Source organism: Periplaneta americana, chromosome 14, assembly GCF_040183065.1.
Source record: "Periplaneta americana isolate PAMFEO1 chromosome 14, P.americana_PAMFEO1_priV1, whole genome shotgun sequence".
In the NCBI taxonomy this organism is placed as follows: Eukaryota; Metazoa; Arthropoda; class Insecta; order Blattodea; family Blattidae; genus Periplaneta; species Periplaneta americana.
The window spans coordinates 146,812,952-146,836,638 of record NC_091130.1 but is presented as its reverse complement, the minus strand read 5'-3'; the positions used below and the strand labels follow the sequence as shown (position 1 = coordinate 146,836,638).

Sequence of the window (23,687 nt, the reverse complement as noted above, 5' to 3'; positions counted from 1 at the left end):
ACAAACCACAATAACCTGAAATAGTTATTGCTTCACTCCCACATGAAAAACCCACTGATCGTCCTGACATTGTTACTTGCGTTTTCGCGTTGAAACTCAAAAACTGAAGGTGGATAGGTTCAAGAAAAAGAATTTGGCATAAAAAAATTCATTCAGAGGGAGTCTGTTTCATCATTACGGAAGCAAATAACTTTCAAAATGTCTGGCATTCTTCATTGCAAATAAATCTGAAAAATTTGTATTTGAATGTGTAATGAACTAGGTTTGCAGCATTCGCTGCACAAGCCACTAGTAGTATTATATTAATGACTACTTGAAGATAAGATATTTTTACCATTATTTTGCCTGGGATAACAAGGAACTCTACTTAAATTGAAAATAAACTTTTAAATGTTAGAGTTTCACGGTAGACAAGCCGTATAATCTATGAAAACAGTACAATGAAGGCTTTTAGAAGAAATAGGCTCCCTTATCTGCCGGTGATAATAACAGAACATTAATATTCATTTGGAGAAACAGAACTTTATTTTTTTTTATTCTTGAACTTGGTGCACATAGCGGCAATATACATTAATGACACATACTCAATAGACTTGTGTTAGCACAACTATTAACGGCGTCTAACACATAACGATTTAGTTAAAACATACTAATCTGGTTAATAAAATAAATTATTCTTGCATAGAGATCTGTAATGAACCAACAAGAAATATATTTTCTCCTTCTATTAAGTTAAATTTGCAAAAGCAGTGCTCCTCCTGCCAGAGTCCACTTGGCGGGCTTGTCCTTGGTTTTCAAGTTGAACGTCCACACGTACGTCGGGCCCCTAGTTCGAGTCTTATAAACTGGACATTCATACATGTTGCGCATGTCTTGTTTGTCCTGGGTGATTGCCTGCAATGACAAGATCACTGTTCAGGCATTATTCGAAGTTTAGAAGAAGTAATTATAGAAACACTGCATTGTACAAGAAATCCATCTGATAGTCCATTCTGCTATGCCAGATACTGCGAAAGTTATTCGGGGCCAAAGAAAACGTGAAGAAACGTGAAGGACGAATACAAAATGGTATCAGTACTTCATGTTGTGAGCAATAAAAATAAGGAGAGGGAAATCTTGCGGTGTCTATAGATGTAATGAATGACAGATCGAAAGGCACCAGGAATGAGATTTATAAAACAGAAATAATTTATACTAAAATTTGAACGAAATTCATAGACAAAATGACAACGAAGTAGAAATAAAAATCAAACTGCACAAGAGTTTCATAAATACAAAAACCATTCAGAAAGCAGTCCAAGGAAAAACAAGTTTCAATGCAGAACACCTCAAATTAAAATAATTCAACTCAGAAAAAGAACAGAGTTGTATCAAGAAACAAAAAGTACTCTTCGAAGTCTTACAATACCGGGTAATTACAACATTACCCAGAGAGTTGCAAATAGTCTTATCAAAATTCAAATCAAGCTTCAGCCTTATCAAGGTTCAGAAGAGTATATCTCGAATAAATGCAGCAATAGGGAGAAAGAAGCATTCCGTATTATTAAGTTTCAAAACAGGAAAGAAGCATTCGGTTTTATCAAGATTCAGAACAGAATATCTCTAATAAATACAACACTACGCAAAAGAAGCAATTGGTCTTACCAAGATTCGAAACAGAATATCTCTAATAAATGCAATACTACGCAGAAAGAAGCATTTGATTTTATAAAGATTCAAAACAGAATATCTCTAATAAATGCAACACTACGCAAAAAGAAGCATTCGGTCTTATCAAGATTCAAAACAGAATATCTGAAAAGATATGATGATGATGATGATGATAACTCTACGCAGTACTCTTAACATACATGTAACATTATGGGATGAAAAGCATAAAAAACCTGCGGTATTGTATTGTGCGGTTGCAAAACAGGAGATCTAAAATGTTGTGATGAATATACAGGATAGAAGTGAAATAACCACGCAAATTGAAGGGAACAATAATAGCACATTTAAACAAATAAACAACGTAAAATACGTTTTGTGATTAAAAATGCGCGTTTAATTAGATAATTAAATTACAAGTTTTAGACGTCTGGCAACATCGCCGCTGAATTATGTAGCCCACGATTACGACAGCCTGATATTACACAGCCGGTATAATGGACACGCTGACAGACCGTGATAAATGTGCCTGGATTTGGCACATTCCTCTCCGGATATCGTTCTGCATAAAGCCTTTTAGCTGCTCGGAAATTATATTTTGTATAGCCGAAAATTAATAGCATATCGAGATATTCAGTGTTGATAAATTTTGGCATTGAACCATGCCATTACGATGACAACCAAATAATCATTTTTTCCAACATAACAAAACTTCATACGTGGCCCTTACAAAATTTTTGTTTCTCAAATTGCTTAACTTCATCAAAGACGTATTCACCAAGTATTTTCGTAAAAGACTAGTATTTTTCCTGGACCATAAATTCAACGTCAAAGCAGCCATAATTATTTATCGCTTTGGCTAAGATTTTCTTCAAATTTGTCTTCGTCGATTTCAACGATATTCCCTGAGTCATATAATATTTCTCCTTCATTTCACTCGGATAACATGTAATAATATCTTTCAAAGTCTGTATTTTCATTTAGTGCATTGAAAAAACGTCACTATGCTCACGAAATCTTGCACTTCATTATTGCAGTCAATTCTTAAGGAATGTAGTCACGAATTTTACTAGCGACATATCGCTTCTCTTTTGTTTCACATGACTCGGCACGGTCTAGTCACTACTAGCGAACATACATTCTCCAGTTGTTCAAAAATAAGTGAAATTAGCAATAGTGACAAAAAGGAAATTATTACAGTTTCCTTGATATCATTCTATATAAGCTTTAGATATCCACTTACCCTGATGTTGACCACAGGCATGGTGGGGAACAGTTCCTTCAATCTGGACTCCATAATGACGCCTTGCTGAATGTCCCATCTGGCTCCCTCCATGAAAAGACCGTGCACATACGCTCCTTCACGAGGTGCAGATCTGCAACAAACACCAGCAATGCTAATGTTGTATTATGTGTCGGTGACTGACCGTTGAATTTCAAATGACTTGTTTTTTTAATCGTGGGCGCCAGATTACTATAAAGCAAAACAAAAATATCACGTTTCCTTCGTTTCAATTCTATGCCTCGGTGCGTCATAGTTTAGGGAGAGAGCGAAGAGAGATAGCAAAAGGTTGTACTAATATGTGGAAAAAGTACCGATATGTCTAAAATCTCAGCTTAAAGTACTCTGCGTGCATGAGTTTAATGAATAGTCACAGATGATGAGTCTTGAGTATATCTTTACCAGTCAGAGACAAAGCGTGCATCAGTGAACGGATCAAGTCGCCAATGGTTCACTCTGCTGAGGTGATGCATTCTTACAGCTGTTGCTTCTTTGTTTCGCTTGTGCGCACATCAATAATACTGCCATCTAGCCATCTAATTGAAATTATCTGCATAATTTGGTGTATAATTTATTGAAAAATCCTAATGGTAAGGGTTTTTAATTATGTAATAAGTTATATGTGAAAAGTTATTTCTTTTTTCCAACTCTCACTACTGCATAAAAATATAAATATCCCTGACACTATTTGGTAAGAAAAAGGTTGCGGTTTTCGGTGTTTTTTGTAGCCGAGTATTTTTATTTCATAAGCTGGGGACATTATTAAGAACTGTAATGGTCGACTTTTCTTTGTGAATTTTCAGAACAAATTTAGTATAACCTTACGTTTTTCTTATGTTTACTTTGACGCTATTTTCTCGGAAGTTAAGAATTCACAATGCAGTGGTATATTTGTCTCAAAAACTAAGATAGTTTGTCCCGCGCCGTGGCGTCGTGGTCTAAGGTGTCCTGCATAGGACTCGCGTTACGGAATGCGCGCTGGTTCGAGTCCTCATGGGGGAAGAAATTTTCTGATGAAATTTTGGCCAGTGTATGGGACCGGTGCCCACCCAGCATCCTGATGCACTTGGGGAGCACCGATAGGTAGCGAAAATCCGGTTTGGCAAACCAGCTATAACGGCTGGGGATATCATCGTGCTAACCACACGATACCTCCATTCTGGTTGTATGATCGTCCACCTCTGCTTCGGCATGTGAACGTGAGGCCAGCAGCCGCCTGATCGGTTTTGGCCCTTCATGGGCTGTAGCGCCACGGATTTACTTTACTTTATTAAGATAGCTTATTTATACACAAATGGCTTTTAGAAAACTCGGAGATTCATTGCCGCCCTCACATAAGCCCGCCATCGGTCCCTATCCTGTACAAGATTAATCCAGTCCCTACCATCATATCCTACTTCCCTAAAATCTATTTTAATATTATCCTCCCATCTACGTCTCGGCCTCGCCAAAGATATTTTCCCCTCAGGTTTCCCAACTAACGATCTATATACATTTATGGATTCGTCTATAAGTGCTACATACCCTGCCCATCTCAAACGTCTGGATTTAATATTCCTAATTATGTATGTCAAGTGAAGAATACAATGCGTGCAGCTCTGCGTTGTGTAACTGTCTCCATTTTTCTGTACCTTCATCCATCTTAGCCCTAAATACTTTCCTAAGCACCTTATTCTTGAACATCCTTAACCTCTGTTCCTCTGTCGAAGTGAGAGTCCATGTTTCACAACCATATAGAACAACCGGTAATTTAACAGTAAGATAGCTAAAAGCATGAAATTTCTACAACTTATCTACAGTAGGCCTACCACATTGATTGCTGAACTCTAGTTTCTCGTAATTTGGATAAATAATTTGTTGTGAGCGAACATTAATATAATTTTATTTTGCTTAAAAAGTAGTCTGTTACAAGGAGAATCATAACTAATTATATTTTCACAAGTATGCTACACTTTCTAAACAAGAGCTTACCACTTTTAAGATAATAAATAATCAGAGTAAAATTTTCATAGAGATATCTGTAATACTTTCTGAGATAAAGGTACTTAGATATGATTGATTTAACATCAGCAATACAGCTCAACATGAAGATGGAATATCGTGACAAAAAATGGGAATCGCCATCCCGTTATAAAACAGTATAAACAGAACTCAATGTTTGGAACTCACGTGAAATCTTCTTTCTGCTTCTTCGTGACGTCACACTGCAGACACATCTTGTCCAATGGCAGCTCGTTCTTGCGAGCCGTTGACTGCATGATGGCGGTGAGAAAGGACTGAGGATTGAAGAATCCTGCCAGCCACACCGACGACGGTAGCTAAAGTAGCAGAAACAGCATTCTAAATTATAAGGATAATGAAATGTAATGAATGAATATTAATAGACAAGACGGCAGGTTTAAAATAAACGGAAAGAAACTATCAAGGATGCGGTAAGACAAAGAGCCTGACTTTTAATACGTGTACTGAGAACAGAGTTACCACTCCGTTCAAAACATCATCATATAGCGAAGTATGCGTGTATGATAATTTCTAGGAACTGGCATAACATGAAGAAAATTTTGACAAAATATTAAATTTATTTTGACTATTACACTCTTACTACGTCATACTACTTTTGACCAATAAAACGGTACGAAAGGACGTATTTCAACCAATCATGGCTGCTTATCGCACAATTTTATCGCGTCCCTAGCATTTGTTTAATTTTATCGCGTCCCTAGCATTTGTTTAATTTTATCGCGTCCCTAGCATTTGTTTCTTTGTTTGCCAACATTTGAAACTGCGCTGGTCTGGACGTCAAAAAAAATGTATATATATATATATATATATATATATATATAAAATTACAAACCACTCCAGTTGATGCACAGCAGTTTCAAATACGACTCGCATTGGCATTCAAGAACAAGAATTAATAAAAATCACTGATCATACCTATGCATCTTCTGAAATCCGATTTACAAATAAATGAAGAGCACCATTCGGAAATCCTGAATAAGTTGAATACACCATGTAGGCCTAAATCAACGAGTTCCACTTCTTTTACGCACACGTTTAATATAACATCAACTGAACAACCAACCACTAAAACATTCAAATTTGAAAATTTTCCTTTCAAGAATTGTTCCTTTTAAAATTATTAATGTTTAATTTTCATTTCAACATCGTTAATTAAAACTTTTCTTGTTTATTTCATCATCCCTAATTAAAACTTTTGTAACACTTGTTTATAATAGGTTGTGTTATAGCTTCTGCTATATAATATTATGAATAGTCACGTATCAGAGATTGTTTAATACTAAAATTTATTGAAAATCATCTGTCAAGTGACGATTACTGGGATCCGGATAATTGAAGTGGAATGCAACTTTTTAATAAAAATGAAACTGATTCAACAAAGCCTTCTTGACTAGTAACCTAGATCATATATATTACTTTATTTCTTCTAATCTTCATATACTTTCTTCTAATCGTGTAATAGTCTATTAAATCCCATCTCGAGTTTTGATTTTCTCTAGATAAATCAAAACCTCTAGTGAGATTACTGTTGATAAAATTTGAAATAAATGTTTCAATGCTAAAATATCTTTGTTCATAAGCATCTAAGAGCATATTTAAGTAATTATTTATAAAATAAACCTCTCGAAATGAATAGTTTTTTTCTGTATTTCATATGGTACCAAATAAAATACAATGAAACTGAATTATTAAACAGTTTGTCTTTGACATCAAAGTGTTGCCTGAATGCAAGACCTAGCTAACTTAACTTTTTATACTAAAAAGAAAGTTCTTAGTTGAACTCAAGACTGGTTACAAAACAACACAAGTAAATTTTCTATATTTTCTGGCAAACGATTGTACCTTCTCTCAGTTAAGGGGGCACTCCACTAAAAATGACAAATTTCATCGTAATCATTTTTAACCGAATTTTAAGAGCATGTTTACTATACAGGGTGGTCCAAAAGTCTCGATCCATTTTGTTGAAAGCATGGACCAACGTTAATGATTGTTACATGCGTTATTTGTCAGAAGCCTTTGTACAATATTCAATACAGTTCAATCTGCCCCCCTTCCATTTCGAAGCACTGCTCCCACCGTTGCACTAACGCTCTAAAAACATTACGAAGCTGCTACTGCTTCGTAAATGCTGTCAATCTAAATGCAGCTACAGACGATTTGCGTGGTAAATCGGGAATCAACTGTGGATTATGATGCAGAGAGTTCCATTTTTTCCCTTGAGATTGTGTTATCAAATTTTGTTTGTTGAAGTCTAAGTATGTAGCTTTAATAAATCTTTTCACAATACCTTTTTTATTTATTCACTTTGAATTTTTTTTTTTGAAATTTTAAAAATGTTATTTTTCCTATAATTTATTCATAAAAATATTAATAAAATAAACTAGCAGCATTTCTCACAAAACAAATGCATAGAAACATGCAGTTACCTCATAAATACTAGGGCTAAAAATTTAATCCAGGTGAATTAATATTAGACATAAAAATGTTGGTGTTGAGTCAAGAAAATAAACTTATGGGACAATGGATTTGAAAGTAAAATGAATATTTATGTAAATTAAAATTGTCCTCCGCTACATTCATCTAGTAACTTCAGGAAATCAACTTTAGAACAAAAAGTTACTAGATTTGTAATCAGAAATTTGCAAAAAAAAAAAAGTATTGTTGATTAAAAAAATGATTTTGACAGCTCTTTAAATGTCACGCCCCCTTACGACCTCAATTAAAAAAATTAAACATATTTGTAATCAGAATTGAACTGAATTCATTTGGAATATGAAAATATACATTCTGAAGAAGAGGAATAGTCAATAAAAATGTTTTGGAAAATTTTCATGACTTTCAGTGGAGTCTCCCCTTAATTGCATTATACACATTGTGAATCATCAAAGTTCGTTCTGCTCATACCAGGAATTATTTAGAAAATGAAATTTCATTATTTTGCCCGTCTCCAGCAAAGGAGCCGGAAAATACCTCTGCCTCCATAACACCTAAAAGAATGTAAATGCCGATATTGGTTCTAAGGTAAAGCTGCTGGTTTTTCCATTTGCTGCTGTCGACTTGATGCAGGATGCAGACAAAGAGAAAGTGGACTCAAATCATATTCTATGGAGATGTCAGGCGCTTTCTCTTACAGCACGAATTTCAGCCTTGGATTATTTACGATTACACAAGTATGTGTTTCAAAAAATGGGAAATAACTAACAGATGTAGTATTTCCTTACCACGAAGTCTGTAGACCAGGTTTCCAGTTCCCTTATTCTCAGAAGCAGATCAGCGAACCAAGCAGTGAGGCCCTGGAGGGATGGATAGGCTCTCTCTGTCCAGATGTGGGGCACCTGATCCAGAAACAGGGCGTTCTGTAGGTCCTCCATGTCCCCAGTGATGGTCAGCTCCCCCTGCCGGAAGAAAAGATATTTACTTATTTACTTACTTACTTATTTATTTACTTATTTATTTACTTACTTATTTACTTACTTACTTATTTACTTACTTATTTATTTACTTACTTATTTATTTACTTATTTATTTATTTACTTATTTATTTATTTACTTACTTATTTATTTATTTACTTACTTATTTACTTACTTACTTATTTACTTACTTATTTACTTACTTATTTACTTACTTATTTACTTACTTACTTATTTACTTATTTATTTACTTATTTACTTATTTATTTACTTATTTATTTATTTACTTATTTATTTATTTACTTATTTATTTATTTACTTATTTATTTATTTGTTTACTTATTTATTTATTTGTTTACTTATTTATTCATTTACTTATTTATTTATGTATTTACTTATTTATTTACTTATTTATTTACTTATTTATTTATTTACTTATTTATTTATTTACTTATTTATTTATTTACTTATTTATTTATTTACTTATTTATTTATTTATTTACTTATTTATTTATTTATTTATTCTGGTGTAGTTAAGGCCATCAGGCCTTCTCTTCCACAACAACAGGAATACAGATACAATAATAGAAATAAACAGAAAAAAATACACTATATGCAAAGTAAAGCTACATAAGAAATAAAGAGAGAGAGAGAGAAAAAACACGATAAACAAAGTAAAGCCACACAAAAATATACACAGGTTGCAGTGACACAAACTACGACGTTCTATGACATTGGTGGTTTTGTTATAATGCAGGTTCTGGTGTTTCAACCGTCTTTCTTACAACACGAAGCCAGAGTCTAACAATAATGAGCCTTAGTGAACGGGGATGAAATCCGTCTCCGTTTTGAACGGTTAAAAATAAATTATGATTCATTTACGTAAATAATGTTATCGGACTCATCACACATACTTTGAGCCCCAGGTCGAGCTCTTTCAGTGAGCGCTTCATCTCCCCCGTGAGATGGTTCATGCGCTCGCACTCCTGGAAGGCCACTATGACGTAAGGCGTGCGCTCTTCCACCTTGTTCATGATCTCCACCATGTTGAAGTCCTCTGGAAGTTTCTCCATGATTTCATCAACGATTTGTTTGACCTACAACGAACAACGGAGAATATCCACAGTTTTACTTGTTTATATACTTATGCACTTACTTATTTATTTACCTATTTATGGTCCGCGTCACCGTTTTTGGCGTGTGAAATAAGTAATGGGAATGTTAAGTACAACTGTTTTACCTTTTCCGCAGTCAGCCTGACAACTGTGTTTGGCAAATGGCTGATGTGACGTGCATAGGAAGTGGTGCCATTCTGAGCTCCACTAGCAACATGCTCACAGACTAGGCATTATACTCTAGGACAGACGCCAAAAACGCTGGCGCTTATTTACTTATTTATTTATTACTTATTTGTTTATTTGTTTCATTTATATTTTATTTATTTATCTATTTATTAATTAATTTAATTTGATCTAGTGGAGTTACGGTCATTAGGAGTTCATAGTTTTGACTTCATTTAAGCGAAATTTCAAGGTCGTTAGAAAGAAAATAATTGCTTTTACTCCATTTTTAAATATGTGAGCTGAAGCTTCTCCGTTGAATATCCGCAGTTTGTTTATTTTACATTTTTCAACATTTAATATGTGATATCTCGGACAATAATAGAGATAATTGAATAACATTTTCAGGACATATTCACATATTACACATGAATAATTCTGTAAGAGAAAATCGTCAAATTGCAAATTAAAGAATAAGTTATAAATAGACGTGTAATTTTTCTTTCTGTTCATACAAATTTATTTATTATTTATTTAAATTTAAATATACAGAATATAATTACAACTATAGAAATAGAAATAAAATAATACAAACAATATAAAAAAGGAGATACAGTAATATTAACAAAATTTGAGGACCTCCCATCTACGTCTCGGCCTCCCTAAAGGTCTTTTTCCCTCCGGTCTCCCAACTAACACTCTATATGCATTTCTGGATTCGCCCATACGTGCTACATGCCCTGCCCATCTCAAACGTCTGGATTTAATGTCCCTAATTATGTCAGGTGAAGAATACAATGCGTGCAGTTCTGTATTGTGTAACTTTCTCCATTCTCCTGTAACTTCATCCCGCTTAGCCCCAAATATTATCCTAAGCACCTTATTCTCAAACACCCTTAACCTATGTTCCTCTCTCAGAGTGCGAGTGCAAGTTTCACAACCATACAGAAAAACCGGTAATATAACTGTTTTATAAATTCTAACTTTCAGATTTTTGGACAGCAGACTGGATGATAAGAGCTTTTCAACCGAATAATAACACGCATTTCTCATATTTATTCTGCGTTTAATTTCCTCCCGAGTGTCATTTATATTTGTTACTGTTGCTCCAAGATATTTGAATTTTTCCACCTCTTCGAAGGATAAATCTCCAATTTTTATATTTCCATTTCGTACAATATTCTGGTCACGAGACATAATCATATACTTTGTCTTTTCGGGATTTACTTCCAAACCGATCGCTTTACTTGCTTCAAGTAAAATTTCCGTGTTTACCCTAATCGTTTGTGTATTTTCTCCTAACATATTCACGTCATCCGCATAGACAAGAAGCTGATGTAACCCGTTCAATTCCAAACCCTGCCTTTTAGCCTGAACTTTCCTAATGGCATATTCTAGAGCGAAGTTAAAAAGTAAAGGTGATAGTGCATCTCCCTGCTTTAGCCCGCAGTGAATTGGAAAAGCATCAGATAGAAACTGACCTATACGGACTCTGCTGTATATTTCACTGAGACACATTTTAATTAATCGAACTAGTTTCTTGGGAATACCAAATTCAATAAGAATATCATATAATACTTCCCTCTTAACCGAGTCATATGCCTTTTTGAAATCCATGAATAACTGATGCACTGTAGCCTTATACTCCCATTTTTTCTCCATTATCTGTCGAATACAAAAAATCTGATCAATAGTCGATCTATTACGCCGAAAACCGCACTGATGATTCCCAATAATTTCATCTACGTACGGAGTTAATCTCCTCAAAAGAATATTGGACAAAATTTTGTACGACGTCAACAAAAGTGATATTCCTCGAAAGTTACCACAGTTGGTTTTGTTCCCCTTTTTAAAAATAGGTACAATTATGGACTCCTTCCATTGTTCTGGTACAATTTCCTTTTCCCAAATAGCAAGTACAAGTTTATAAATTTCGCTATATAATGCACTCCCACCCTCTTGTATTAATTCTGCTGGAATTTGATCAATACCTGGAGATTTGTACTTTTTCAGATTTTCTATCGCAATTTCGACTTCTGAAGGCGTGGGTTCGGGTATAAATGGCTCAGCAGTTTGTATTTCAATTTCGTCCCGATCATTTCTATTTGGCCTATGTACATTTAGTAGTTGCGCAAAATAGTTTTTCCAACTGTTTAGGATTGATGGAGAGTCTGCAAGCAAGTCACCAGTCTCATCCTTGATCACGTTTACCCTTGGCTGATAAATTGTTCTTAAATTCCTTTATACCCTTATATAAATCTCGAATATTTTTATTCTTACTATTTGTTTCTACCTCATTCAGTTTTTCCTTCAAGTAACCTCTCTTTTTATTCCTAAGTGTACGACTTGCTTCCCGTCTTTCATTGAAATAATTATCTCTCTTCTCCTCAAGTGGATCCTGTAAGAATTTCAATTTTGCCTGTTTCCTTCTTTCTACTACCATGCAACAATCTTCATCAAACCACGGTTTCTTTTTCTTAGATTCATAATAACCTATGCTCTGCTCAGCTGCAATTTTGATACTATCTCTGATATTTTCCCACACGCTATTAACATCTAATTCTTTCTCAACTTCGTCGGAACTTTCTAAAATGGCAAACCTATTCGAAATTTCGACCTGATAATTTTGCTTAGCTTCCTCGTCCTTTAATTTCAAAATATTGAATTTAGTAATATTAACTTGTTGCTCTACTCGCTTGGCTACTGATAATCTTTCTCTTAATTCTCCAATCACCAAATAATGGTCAGAATTACAGTCTGCACCCCTGAAAGTTCGAATATCTACTATACTAGTATGTCTCCGTTTATCTATCAAGATGTGATCTATTTGGTTGTGTGTCAATCCATCTGGAGAAGTCCAAGTATATTTATGTATATCTTTATGGGAGAATTTTGTACTTTTGACAATTAAATTTTTCGATGTGGCAAAGTTGACTAATCTAACTCCATTGTCACTACTAATTGCGTGTAGGCTCTCTTTTCCAATAGTTGGTCTAAAAATATCCTCCCGTCCTACTTTAGCATTGAAATCCCCCAATAAAATTTTCATGTGATATCTAGGGAACTGATCAAAAGTATGTTCCAATTCCTCATAGAAGCTATTCTTTATATGGTCGTCTTTCTCTTCTGTAGGGGCGTGAGCATTTATAACTATGATGTAGCACCATCTACCCATAAGTACTAAATATGATAACCTGTCACTGATAAATTCGACCTTTTTCACTGCTGATTTTATTCTTTTATGTACAAAGGATCCTGTTCCTAATTGGTGATTATTGTTTCCTTCCCCATAATACAACAAGTAATCTCCTATTTGTGATATGCCATTCCCATCTAACCTAACATCTTATACTCCCACGAAGTCTATTCTATATCTAGCTAGTTCTTTTGCTACTAATGTTACCCCTCCTGTTCTATAAAGACTAGTTACGTTCCAAGTGCCAAATCTCAAAACCTTATTCCTTTCCTGTGGTCGTGCCAGAGAATCAGTCCCATTCCGAGGCTTATTGTAGGGATACGTAACAAGCTGTTTTTTACGGTGATAGGTTGTTAGCCCTTCGCCCAACCCCCAAGCTGGAGGACCACCCCTCATCGGCTGTCCGCGACTGCTTATTCAATATATTCACAGCTACCCTCCATATCTGGAGGCCGTCTCCTCTATCCGCAACCTGAGGACGCGCCATGCCGTGGTGATAGGGACCCACCATACATGAGTATTTAAGAGAATATACAAAGTAAAATAAAATAGGAACTAAAATTAAAATTACAGCTATAATGAAATTATATAATATAATAGGCCTATATTAATATAAAAGGAATATAGAAGATGAAATAAAATAAAATAGAAAATAAAAATTAAAATAACAACGGCAATGAATTTATATAATATAATGTTAACATAGAGAAGAATAATACCGTACGTGAATAAAGTAGGACAATTTATAAAAAAAAATATAAATTCCAAAATTATAGAATACAAATATAATTCAGGCTATAAATTTATTTAATCAAATTGAAGACATTAACACGTTTCTAATTTAGTTAAAGCATTGTACAACCGAGGACCAAAATTAATGCTATGCTTTAGACCAGCAGATGTGAGACATTTAGGTTCTACTAATGTTGAATTATTATTTCGTCTTGTGTCATGATTATGTGCCTGCAATATAATCTTATTACGATTTTTATGATACAATTTTAACAGAGTATATTATTAAATTTGTTCAATATGAAATATATTAAATTCAGAATAAATTAATTTAGTTGGATAATCAAAACGTTTCTTCAAACAAATTTTAATTATTCGTTTTTGTAGTAAATTTAACGGACTAAGATTAATTTTTGTACTTCCACCCCAAACAATAATACCATATTGAATGATAGACTGAAGAATGGCCAAATAAACATTTCGTAGAAAATGAAAGTAAATATAAAAATTAAAATTTGTACAAATCATCAAATCAAATTTCATTAGTAGGCTTTTGGATTTCATTTAAGAAAACAATTGTGATTCTGCGATACTTTTGAGAGCAAATAAATGATTTTGTTTATAATACTGCAATTTGTTTAACTTTTATATCTGTGACTTACCATAAAGGACGAAAGTGAAAACGTTGCATTTAAAAGGCTTCATACATTGGTATGAAGCTATGTTGGAGAAATAGAGGCTCTACTTAAAATAATATGAGAAAAGAGATTTCCTGTAGCTCCTTCCCATTAAGCCATCCTTATGTGCTATGGTATCGCTTCAGTTGAGAACCGATTTCGCTTACATGAAATAAGCACATCCATTCATTCATTCTTGCATGGTGCATACATGCAGCGTATGAATTATTCACAGTCTAGAGTAAGGGAAGGGGGCACTTCCATACCTGAGAGAAGAATCCAAAAAGGATAGCTGCCCTTGAAAAAGGGGTACCGAGCTGTAACAGCACCTAAATTGATTGTAGATCAACAATATTCTATTTTAAGTTTTAATTTAATTTTATTTTAATTTATTTTTGGGGGGCAGCTATCCTAGAATTGAATAATTTATTTTTAATATATAGAACTGTACAGATGGTTATTTACAATTAACAAGGAATGTCTTAAAACATTATTGGCTATATCTTGAAGTTCCAAAAGATCGATATGGAAACAATGAAAGAAAATGATACAAAATCTTGAGATAGTGCCCCTTGCACCATAGAGGAAGCCAATTATGAAGTTTTGTCATGAACTGGCAAAACTTCATTTCTCACACTAGTTTATTAGACCGTGTCGGACTGTAAAGAAAACAACTATCGCAATGTCTATATTTTGTATTATCTCGTACAATAATATAGTATTGTGAAATTTTAATTTTCCTACCAATTTTTTTCTATTATACTATTAAAATTATAGCATACTAGTGGCTTGTGCAGCAAATCCTGCAAACTAAGTTCATTAGACGTTCAAATAAACATTTTTCAGATTTATTTTCAATGAAGAATACCAGACATTCTGAAAATTATTTGCTTCCATAATAATGATAGATACTCTCTTTCAAGCCAAAACTGAAGAGAACCACGCATATAAATATCTACTCAACCCCACTTGATTAATAATTATAAAAATATTTGATTTTTAATAATATTATTATCTTACGTAAGTTTTATAGTTTTCAATAACATATACTATATAACCGCCACTCAATAAAATATAGAAATCAAAATCTGATTTAAGTTATTCTCTACATCTACTTAAATAACCCAAAAACGTTTCACTTTCATATCAATATAGCATTAATATGTGTAATTAAAGAAAAATAGTAACATCATGGCATTAACTACAATAATATTTCATTCCTAATGATAATAATGTCATCAAGCCACCTCAAGTTTTGTAGTTTTTAATATCCAATACACAGCTGTACCCAGAAAATTACACACCACAGAATCGAACCTGTAAATTATTTTTAGTAAGTTAAGTTTTTAATAACGAATTTAATTTGAGCTCTAAATATGTCAGCAATCCTGCAGGTCCTGGCCTTCGCGTAATATCCTATTGTTTATTGTAGTGTGTGTTTTGTCTTATACTGAAATCACGGCTGTGCTGAAATGCAATTAGTTCTCAAAACTGACGAAAGATGGATTTTGGAAAATTGGAAAATTATGTAGGAAAACTAACGCTTCACTGAAAGTTCCTATTTTTCTGAAAAACTTTGAGTTCCAAGCTTAAAAATGAGGGGTCGGTCATTTATTAAAATCCGTTCAGCCGTTTTCCCGTAATTTCAATTACCAGTTCAAATTATATATATATAGACAGCCTATTAACCTGTTGTATCCTATAGGATACTTTGCGAATTTAAGGGTTAATAAAAGTTCAGAAATGAACGTCGGCGGCAAATAACCCACGGGGTTTAAACACACAAAGCTTCACAACAGATATCTCCTCACCTTCTCCTCTGGAGTGATCGTAGCTCCACCAGAAGCACCTGCGTCGCGTGGTTGCATCTCGAACACAGTTCGAAACAAGTTCTCTGACGTTGTTGTCAGGAAGCCGATTTCTGCGTTAGGATGCAGGCCATACAGGTAAGGCGACTCAGGGGGCATCATTTCATCTACAAATGAAAAAAAAAAACAATAGCTTTTAACGATAAATGGAAACGATTGAACCATCAATATGGAAGAAAAAAGTTTGAATGGATTTTCAGACATTATTTCTATGAATCGATGAGCCCGTTTAAAAGGGAAACATCTCAAAATTTAAATATATTATTTTAATGTACTGAAGTACATATGATATTTCCATGCAGATATTCTGCGTCATCATACGATGAAAGAGTAATGGAACGGAGAAAAATTCTCTCCGGCACCGGGATTTGAACCCGGGTTTCAGCTCTACGTGCTGATGCTTTATCCACTAAGCCACACCGGATACCCATCCCAGTGTCGGACAGAATCGTCTCAGTTTAAGTTCCAACTCTTGAGTTCCCTCTAGTGGCCACCCTCTGCACTACGTGACAGATGTCTATGAACATAGGATTGAAGTCCACACATGTGCTGAGGTGCACTCGTTATGAGTGACTAGTTGGCCGGGATCCGACGGAATAAGCGCCGTCTTAAATCACGAAGTGATTTACGCATATCATATATATTATTTTGGAACTTAAACTGAGACTATTCTGTCCGACACCGGGATGGGTATCCGGTGTGGCTTAGTGGATAAAGCATCAGCACGTAGAGGTGAAAACCCGGGTTCAAATCCCGGTACCGGAGAGAATTTTTCTCCGTTCCATTACTCTTTCATCAAAATTTAAAATTTTGAGAAAACTGCACTTTAAAGATCCATATTACTGTGAAAAATCCAATTAACATAGTCTAATTTGAAACTTCAGAAAATAGTACGAAATGTAAATATAAAAATTGGAAATGTATCCTTTTTTAACTTGGTTATTTAATGACACTGCATCAACTACGCGGTTATTTAGCGTCAATTTTTTTTTTTTAATTTTAGTAGGTTATTTTACGAAGCTTTATCAACATCTTAGATTGAGATGAAGGTGATAATACCGGTGAAACGAGTTACCCAGCATTTTCTCATATTGAGTTGAGGGAAAACCCAGGAAATACCTCAACCAGGTAACTTGCCCCGACCGGGAATCGAACCCTGGCGACCTGGTTTCGCGGCTAGACGCACTAATCGTTACTGTGGACTTTAGCGTCAATGAGATTTGCGATAGTGAGATATCTTGGTGAGATGAGGCCGAGGATTCGCCATAGATTACGTGATATTTGACTTACGGTCTGGGAAAACCTTGGAAAAAACCCAACCAGGTAATCAGCCCAAGCGGGAATCGAACCCGTGCCGCAAAACAAATCAGGATCGGTAGACAAGCTCCTTAGCCGAGAGAGCTACGCCTATGCCCCAAAATTTATCCTTTAAAAGTTTGAAAAATTCAAGTTCCTTGAAGCAACAGTAACAAATGAAGTGTCCACTGCAAGAATGATGGATGTCATTTGGAATAAATTTTGCAGGAGAAGCAATTGAAAGTTTGAAATCCTAGCGCTCAAAGCTTAACTGTGATTTTCCGATCATTGCTGGACAATGACTATCAGTGTTAATGCTATATAACTCTCTATGTACATTCTATATGTCTTAAGCTATGCATTGACAGTCTTGGTTCATTTTCGACAAGAAACTGACATCCATCATTCTTGCAGTGGACTCTTCAAATATAAATGACACTCGGGAGGAAATTAAACGCAGAATAAATATAGGAAATGTCTGTTATAATTCGGTTAAGAAGCTTTTATCATCCAGTCTACTCTCAAAAAATCTGAAAGTTAGAATTTATAAAACAGTTATATTACCGGTTGTTCTCTATGGTTGTGAAACTTGGACTCTCACTTTGAGACAAGAACAGAGATTAAGGATGTTTGAGAATATGATGATTAGGAAAATATTTGGGGCTAAGAGGAATGAAGTTACAGGAGATGAAGAAAGTTACACAACACAGAACTGCACGCATTGTATTCTTCACTTGTCATAATTAGGAACATTAAATCCAGACTTTTGAGATGGGCAGGGCATGTAGAACGTATGGGCGAATCCAGGAATTCATATACAGAGTGATTCACGAGGATTTACCATCCTTTACGGAGCTTATTTCTGAAGACATTTTGAGCAAAAAATGTCATATAAACATAGTTCCTCTTCTCAATATTTTCAGAGTCACACTAATTTAAAGTTGTCTGTAAAATACGTTTTTTCTGTAGTTTGAAGTTAAAAGACAAATACAAATAGAGAATGAACCATTCAGAAGTATCATTTCTTTAATTGGCAAGTATTATGAAGCTAAAAATGTGCTGTGAACTCCTTAGTTGCTTCGTACAGACATATTTTTCTGTTTTTTAACTATAAAATTACATTATTCTTGCGCATTTATCACAACAGTTATTACAAATCACACCACTTCCACCGACTTAATTATTTGGAGTTCAATTTTGCATCCTAATTTACAGTCTTGGAGAGTTTACAACACATTTTAAAAAATGTCGCCGTCCGCTTGAGTACACTTGGCCGCACGCTTGTGAACGGCGCTCGTCGCTCTACGTAACTGCATACGGCTATCTTTGAATTCCGTAGCGCTCGCGCTGGCTGCTGACTGCACGCTGACCAAGCTCACGCGTTCACAACAATGCGTTCCAATAACGAAACGTAACTCTGTAAATATTGAGAATAGGTCGCGTGTTTATATGACATTTTTTGCTCAGAATATCTTCGGAAATAAGCTTCATAAAGGAGGGTAAATCCTCGAGAATCACCCTGTATAGTGTTAGTTGAAGACCTGAGGGAGAAAGATATTTGGGAGACGTAGATGGGAGGGTAATATTAATATGGATTTGAGGGAGGTGGAATATGATTGTAGGGACTGGATCAATCTTGCTTATGATAGGGACCGATGACGGGCTTATATGAGGGCGACAATGAACCTCCGGGTTCCTTAAAAGCCGTAAGTAAATAAGGCAACGTTAAGATAAAAATGGATCGTATGCGGATTCTAAGAGGATGGTAGAAGAAATGGAAGATTGAAGAATGCTGCGTTTGCAGTGAAGGACCTGACCGTAGATAAAAACTATATATGAATTACCAATTATTTTGATGATGTACTGTAATTGATCCTTGTTGCTTGCTCACTATTGTACAATTTTTTCAGAACTGATGAAATTGATAATTCCATAAAAAATTCCTCTCAGTTTATGAATAAGCTTATTTATACTGGAAATAATTTTTAATTGATTATTTTACGACGCTTTATCAACTGGTGTGGTTACCTAGGGTCTGAATGAGATGAAGGTGATAATGCCAGTGAATTGAGTCCGAGGTCCAGCGCTGAAAGTTATTCAGCATTTGCTTTTAATGGGTTGAGGGAAAACCCCGGAAATAACCTCAATCAAGTAACTCCTCGCAACCAGGATTTGAACTCGTTGTAGATAGTAAAAAGAAAATATTGACGCAAGATGTTTTGTTGTTATAATATTGCCATACATGGATTTTATACCTATGTAAGTGTGATATCCAACGTAGTCGGTATTTGGAGGTGCCGGAAATCCAGGAGCTAATTGAAGTTCGCCGTCTACCTGTAAAGGAAATAAACATCCAACTTTAGTTAGAACGAACTTACTTTATATTTCAATTTTCATAGAAATCCGTTCAGCCATTATCGCGTGAAAAGCTAACAAAAATTCTAGACAGACAGACATACAAACAAAAATTTCAAAAATGCTATTTTCGGTTTCAGGATGGTTAATTTTACATGTTAACACCAATTATTTTTAGAGAAGCGAAAATTACCAGAAAAATTTCTGTTACAGATTTATTATTATTATTATTATTATTATTATTATTATTATTATTATTATTATTATTATTATAGATAATGGATAAAACTAAGACAAAATCAATGTAGGCTTATCACAATAGCATTCTATGTCGGCTATTGATACAGTGCTACAAATGTGGTCATATTATACAGAGAAGTAAGGCAATAGCCTTGGGATGGAATGGACTTTAACTAAGGGGACACGGATGGCCCAGCACTGCGACCTGTTGAGATCTATTGCGCTAACCCTCGATATGGAATGAGTTGCGTGCCACAGATCCCCTACGCGCACCGCCCTAACCACATGGCTCCCTTAATGACCGGTCCCTACAGCCGACAGAATCCATAAACCATTCCTGCTTCGGCATATTCCCCAAGGCTCCCCTGTCGATCCGAGGCGAAGAAAGCAATGGCCTTAGATACACATAGATGCTTAATGTATCATCTGTAAAAGTTTGATTGAAATCACATTAAAATTGACTAAGATTTAGCACCTTTTGTAATGATATCTTAACACTTAAAAATTATTGCTGTATGTCAAAATAATTTTTATGCTCGACTATGCCGAAATGTAATAATTATACACTTGGTAGTAGCCCTTTAATGCACCTCATTAAAGTATACCTATTCATTATAGTTCAGTTGTTCAGCCAATGAGAAATCACCATTATAAAAGCGCAAGTATCTATTATTCTCGGATATTCAATCGAAAGACAACTAGCGAAAAGTCACGGAGGGTGGAAATCCAATACTGTCGCAGAAGGTTATGTTCTGTTACTATAATAATTAGCGTTAATTGTAAATAATATTCAAATAAATTCAATTTGTCATCTCGTTTTTCAATTCTAATCAATTTCCAGGTTATATCAAAATTAATGTTCATGTTATTCTCTAGATTATATCAAGGTCAATGATATTCGTTCCTCGAAAAAAATCAATACTTTCGCGTCTGCGCACATCTCACAATTTAGATCAGTTCCGCTCCTCACTTACATAACCATAACATGAATACTTATGAATAATTTCAAGTTAGAAATATGGTCGAGTATAAAAAGTCGTATGAAACTCGCCTATAATGGTAATTAAGACGCTCGTATGAAAATTATGGAACTCGCTTGCGCTCGTTTCATAAACAAACATACTTGCGTCTTAGTTACTACCATTATAGGCTCGTTGCATAATGTACTATTTTCTATGTGAGGAAACAGATTGAGAAAATTACGATACAGTTTGCATTGCTACATTAAATTAAAGTGCGTTTTGCAAATAGCTCATATTATACGTAACGAGAATGTGTAATATCATAGTCCATGCAAATAGACAATCTAATAAAAATAATTTATTCCACTGGAGTATTTCCATGGCGTAGACTTGTTCGTGTAAATTTAATTTAACAACGACTAATTTCAAGCCACTGAACGATCCGAACAGATTGCAACGTTGTAGTCAGAGAGGAAGAGGTTAATCCAAGGCAGACAGACCTGCGTTCGTTGACCTCTTAATCTGTATTATGAGAAGAAAGAGCAGTGTGTTAGCGGCGATGTTGCCAGACTACTGAAACTTCCAACTTAATTTTCTAATTAACCGTGCATTTAATCACAAAACGTAATATACGAGATTTTCTATTCAATTAAGTGTACACTAATGTCCATTTCAATCTGTAGGATTATTTCACTTCCGTTCTATATATCCGCCCTTTTACACAACTTGTGCAGTGTCATTTGCTTGTAATGTCTCTGCACTTTATATGGGCCAAAGCAATGATAAAGTATAATCTATTCCTTACGCGTACTTACACAACAAAAAAATTAATTATGTTTTATTTAACGACGCTCGCAATTGCCGAGGTTATATCAGCTTCGCCGGTGTGCCGGAATTTGGTCCCGAAGGAGTTCCTTTATATGCCACTAAATCTAGTGACATGAGCCTGTCGCATTTAAGCACACTTAAATGCCATCGACCCGCAACCTCGGGCACAGAAGGCCTAGCGCTATACCCCTGTGCCACTCAGGGGGACCACAGTAATAAACAAAGACGGGTAGGTATATTGAATAATTTCGAGGGAAAAATTGTTCCGGAGCCGGGTATCGAACCCGGGACCTTTGGTTTGACGTACCAACGCTGTTGTAGGTATATTGTAAATTTGAAACTGCAAGCTGTGATAATCGAAATTAATGCCACAACTCTGCGTACTTTTCCATCTTCATACCTTGAAACGGTTTTATTGGAACACGTCCTAAAAGTTTGTAGGTTAGAACTTGAAAGCATTTTCCATCAATTATCTAATTCATCTCCACGTACGTACCAACTCGGGCTGCATCAACTCTTCCAGGTAGGAAATGCAGAGTCTCCGATCCCAGTCGTCAGTGATATGTCCGCCGTACATGATCTCACCGAACAGATACCTCAGATCTTCCCACGGCACCTTGGAGTTGGCTTCCAAGTAGTTGTAAAGAACGCTCACACTGATGTTCAAGTCACCTGTTATCAAAAGAAATTTATTATCCATATATATATAATTTGAACTGGTAATGGAAATTACGGGAAAACGGCTGAATGGATTTTAATTAGTGACCCCTCATTTTCATGCCTGGCATCCAAAGTTTTTCGGAAAAGTAGTAGTTTTCAGTGAAATGTCAATTTTCCTACATAATTTTCCTATTTTCCAAAATCCATCTGTTGTCAGTTTTGAGAACTACTTTATTGAATCACGGCCGACTTGATTGCATTTCAGAACAAAACACGCACTACAATAAACAATAGGCTATTACACGAAGGCCATGACCTGCAGGATTGCCGACATATTTAGAGCTCAATTCAATTTGTTATTAAAAACTGATTCTGCAGTGTATAACAAATTTTCTGAGTACAGCTGTGTATTGGATATTCAAATCTACGAAACTTGAGGTGGTTTGATGACATTATTGTCATTAGAAATTAAATATTATTATAGTTAATATCATGATGCATCTATTTTTCATTAATTGTACATAATATTGATGCTATATTGATGACATGAAAGTGAAACGTTTTGAGGTTATGTAAGTAAATGTAGAGAATATCTTAATTTAGATCTTCGTTTCTATAATTTACTGAGTGGCTGCTATATATAACTACAAAACTTAAGTAAGATAATAATACTGTTATTAAAAATCAAATATTTTTATACTTATTAACCCAGTGGGGTTGGGTCTTTTTCATATACTTAATGGCGGTGTAGTGTAGATATTGATATGTGTCATTGTCTTCAGTACTGGCTCGAGAGAGCGCAAAAATTACAGTTCCTAAGGAAAGATAAAAAGGTATTACTTACTGATAAAATAAGAGGCCTAGAAAATTTTGTAGTCTCCAGGTCATTTCAGCAAGATCTCTTAGTAGGATAAAATGATTTTACGCTCTACATTTCAAGTTCTACATGCAGCAGCTATACGAAAATGCTGTTGTTCGAAAGCATAGCAAACCTGACATTTTTTTAACTTTCGCCTACAATCCACAATGACCTGAAATAGCTACTGCTATCGCCCTGACATTGATACTTGCGTTTTCGCGTTGAAACTCAAAAACTGAAGTTGGGTAGGTTCAAGAAAAAGTATTTGGCCTAAAAAAATCCATTCAGAGGGAGTATGTTTCATTATTATGGAAGCAAATAACTATCAAAAAGACAAGTATTCTTCATTGAAAATAAATCTCAAAAATTTTT

At 34.9% G+C, this 23,687-nt stretch overlaps 1 protein-coding gene across 1 annotated transcript in view; it reads right to left on the bottom strand.

Annotated features, from left to right (window-relative positions):
• Nucleotides 1-516: 516 nt before the first annotated feature.
• Nucleotides 517-23,687, bottom strand: part of Dhc93AB (Dynein heavy chain at 93AB) — a 312,580-nt gene continuing 289,409 nt past the window's right edge. The window contains exons 75-82 of the mRNA XM_069846249.1: nt 22,293-22,468; nt 19,667-19,745; nt 16,059-16,222; nt 9,277-9,459; nt 8,173-8,346; nt 5,099-5,247; nt 2,891-3,023; nt 517-894 (exon numbers count right to left, since the gene is read on the bottom strand). Of these exons, the coding sequence (XP_069702350.1) occupies nt 733-894; nt 2,891-3,023; nt 5,099-5,247; nt 8,173-8,346; nt 9,277-9,459; nt 16,059-16,222; nt 19,667-19,745; nt 22,293-22,468 (1,220 nt within the window). The 3' untranslated portion in view covers nt 517-732. The remainder of the gene's footprint in view (nt 895-2,890; nt 3,024-5,098; nt 5,248-8,172; nt 8,347-9,276; nt 9,460-16,058; nt 16,223-19,666; nt 19,746-22,292; nt 22,469-23,687) is intronic.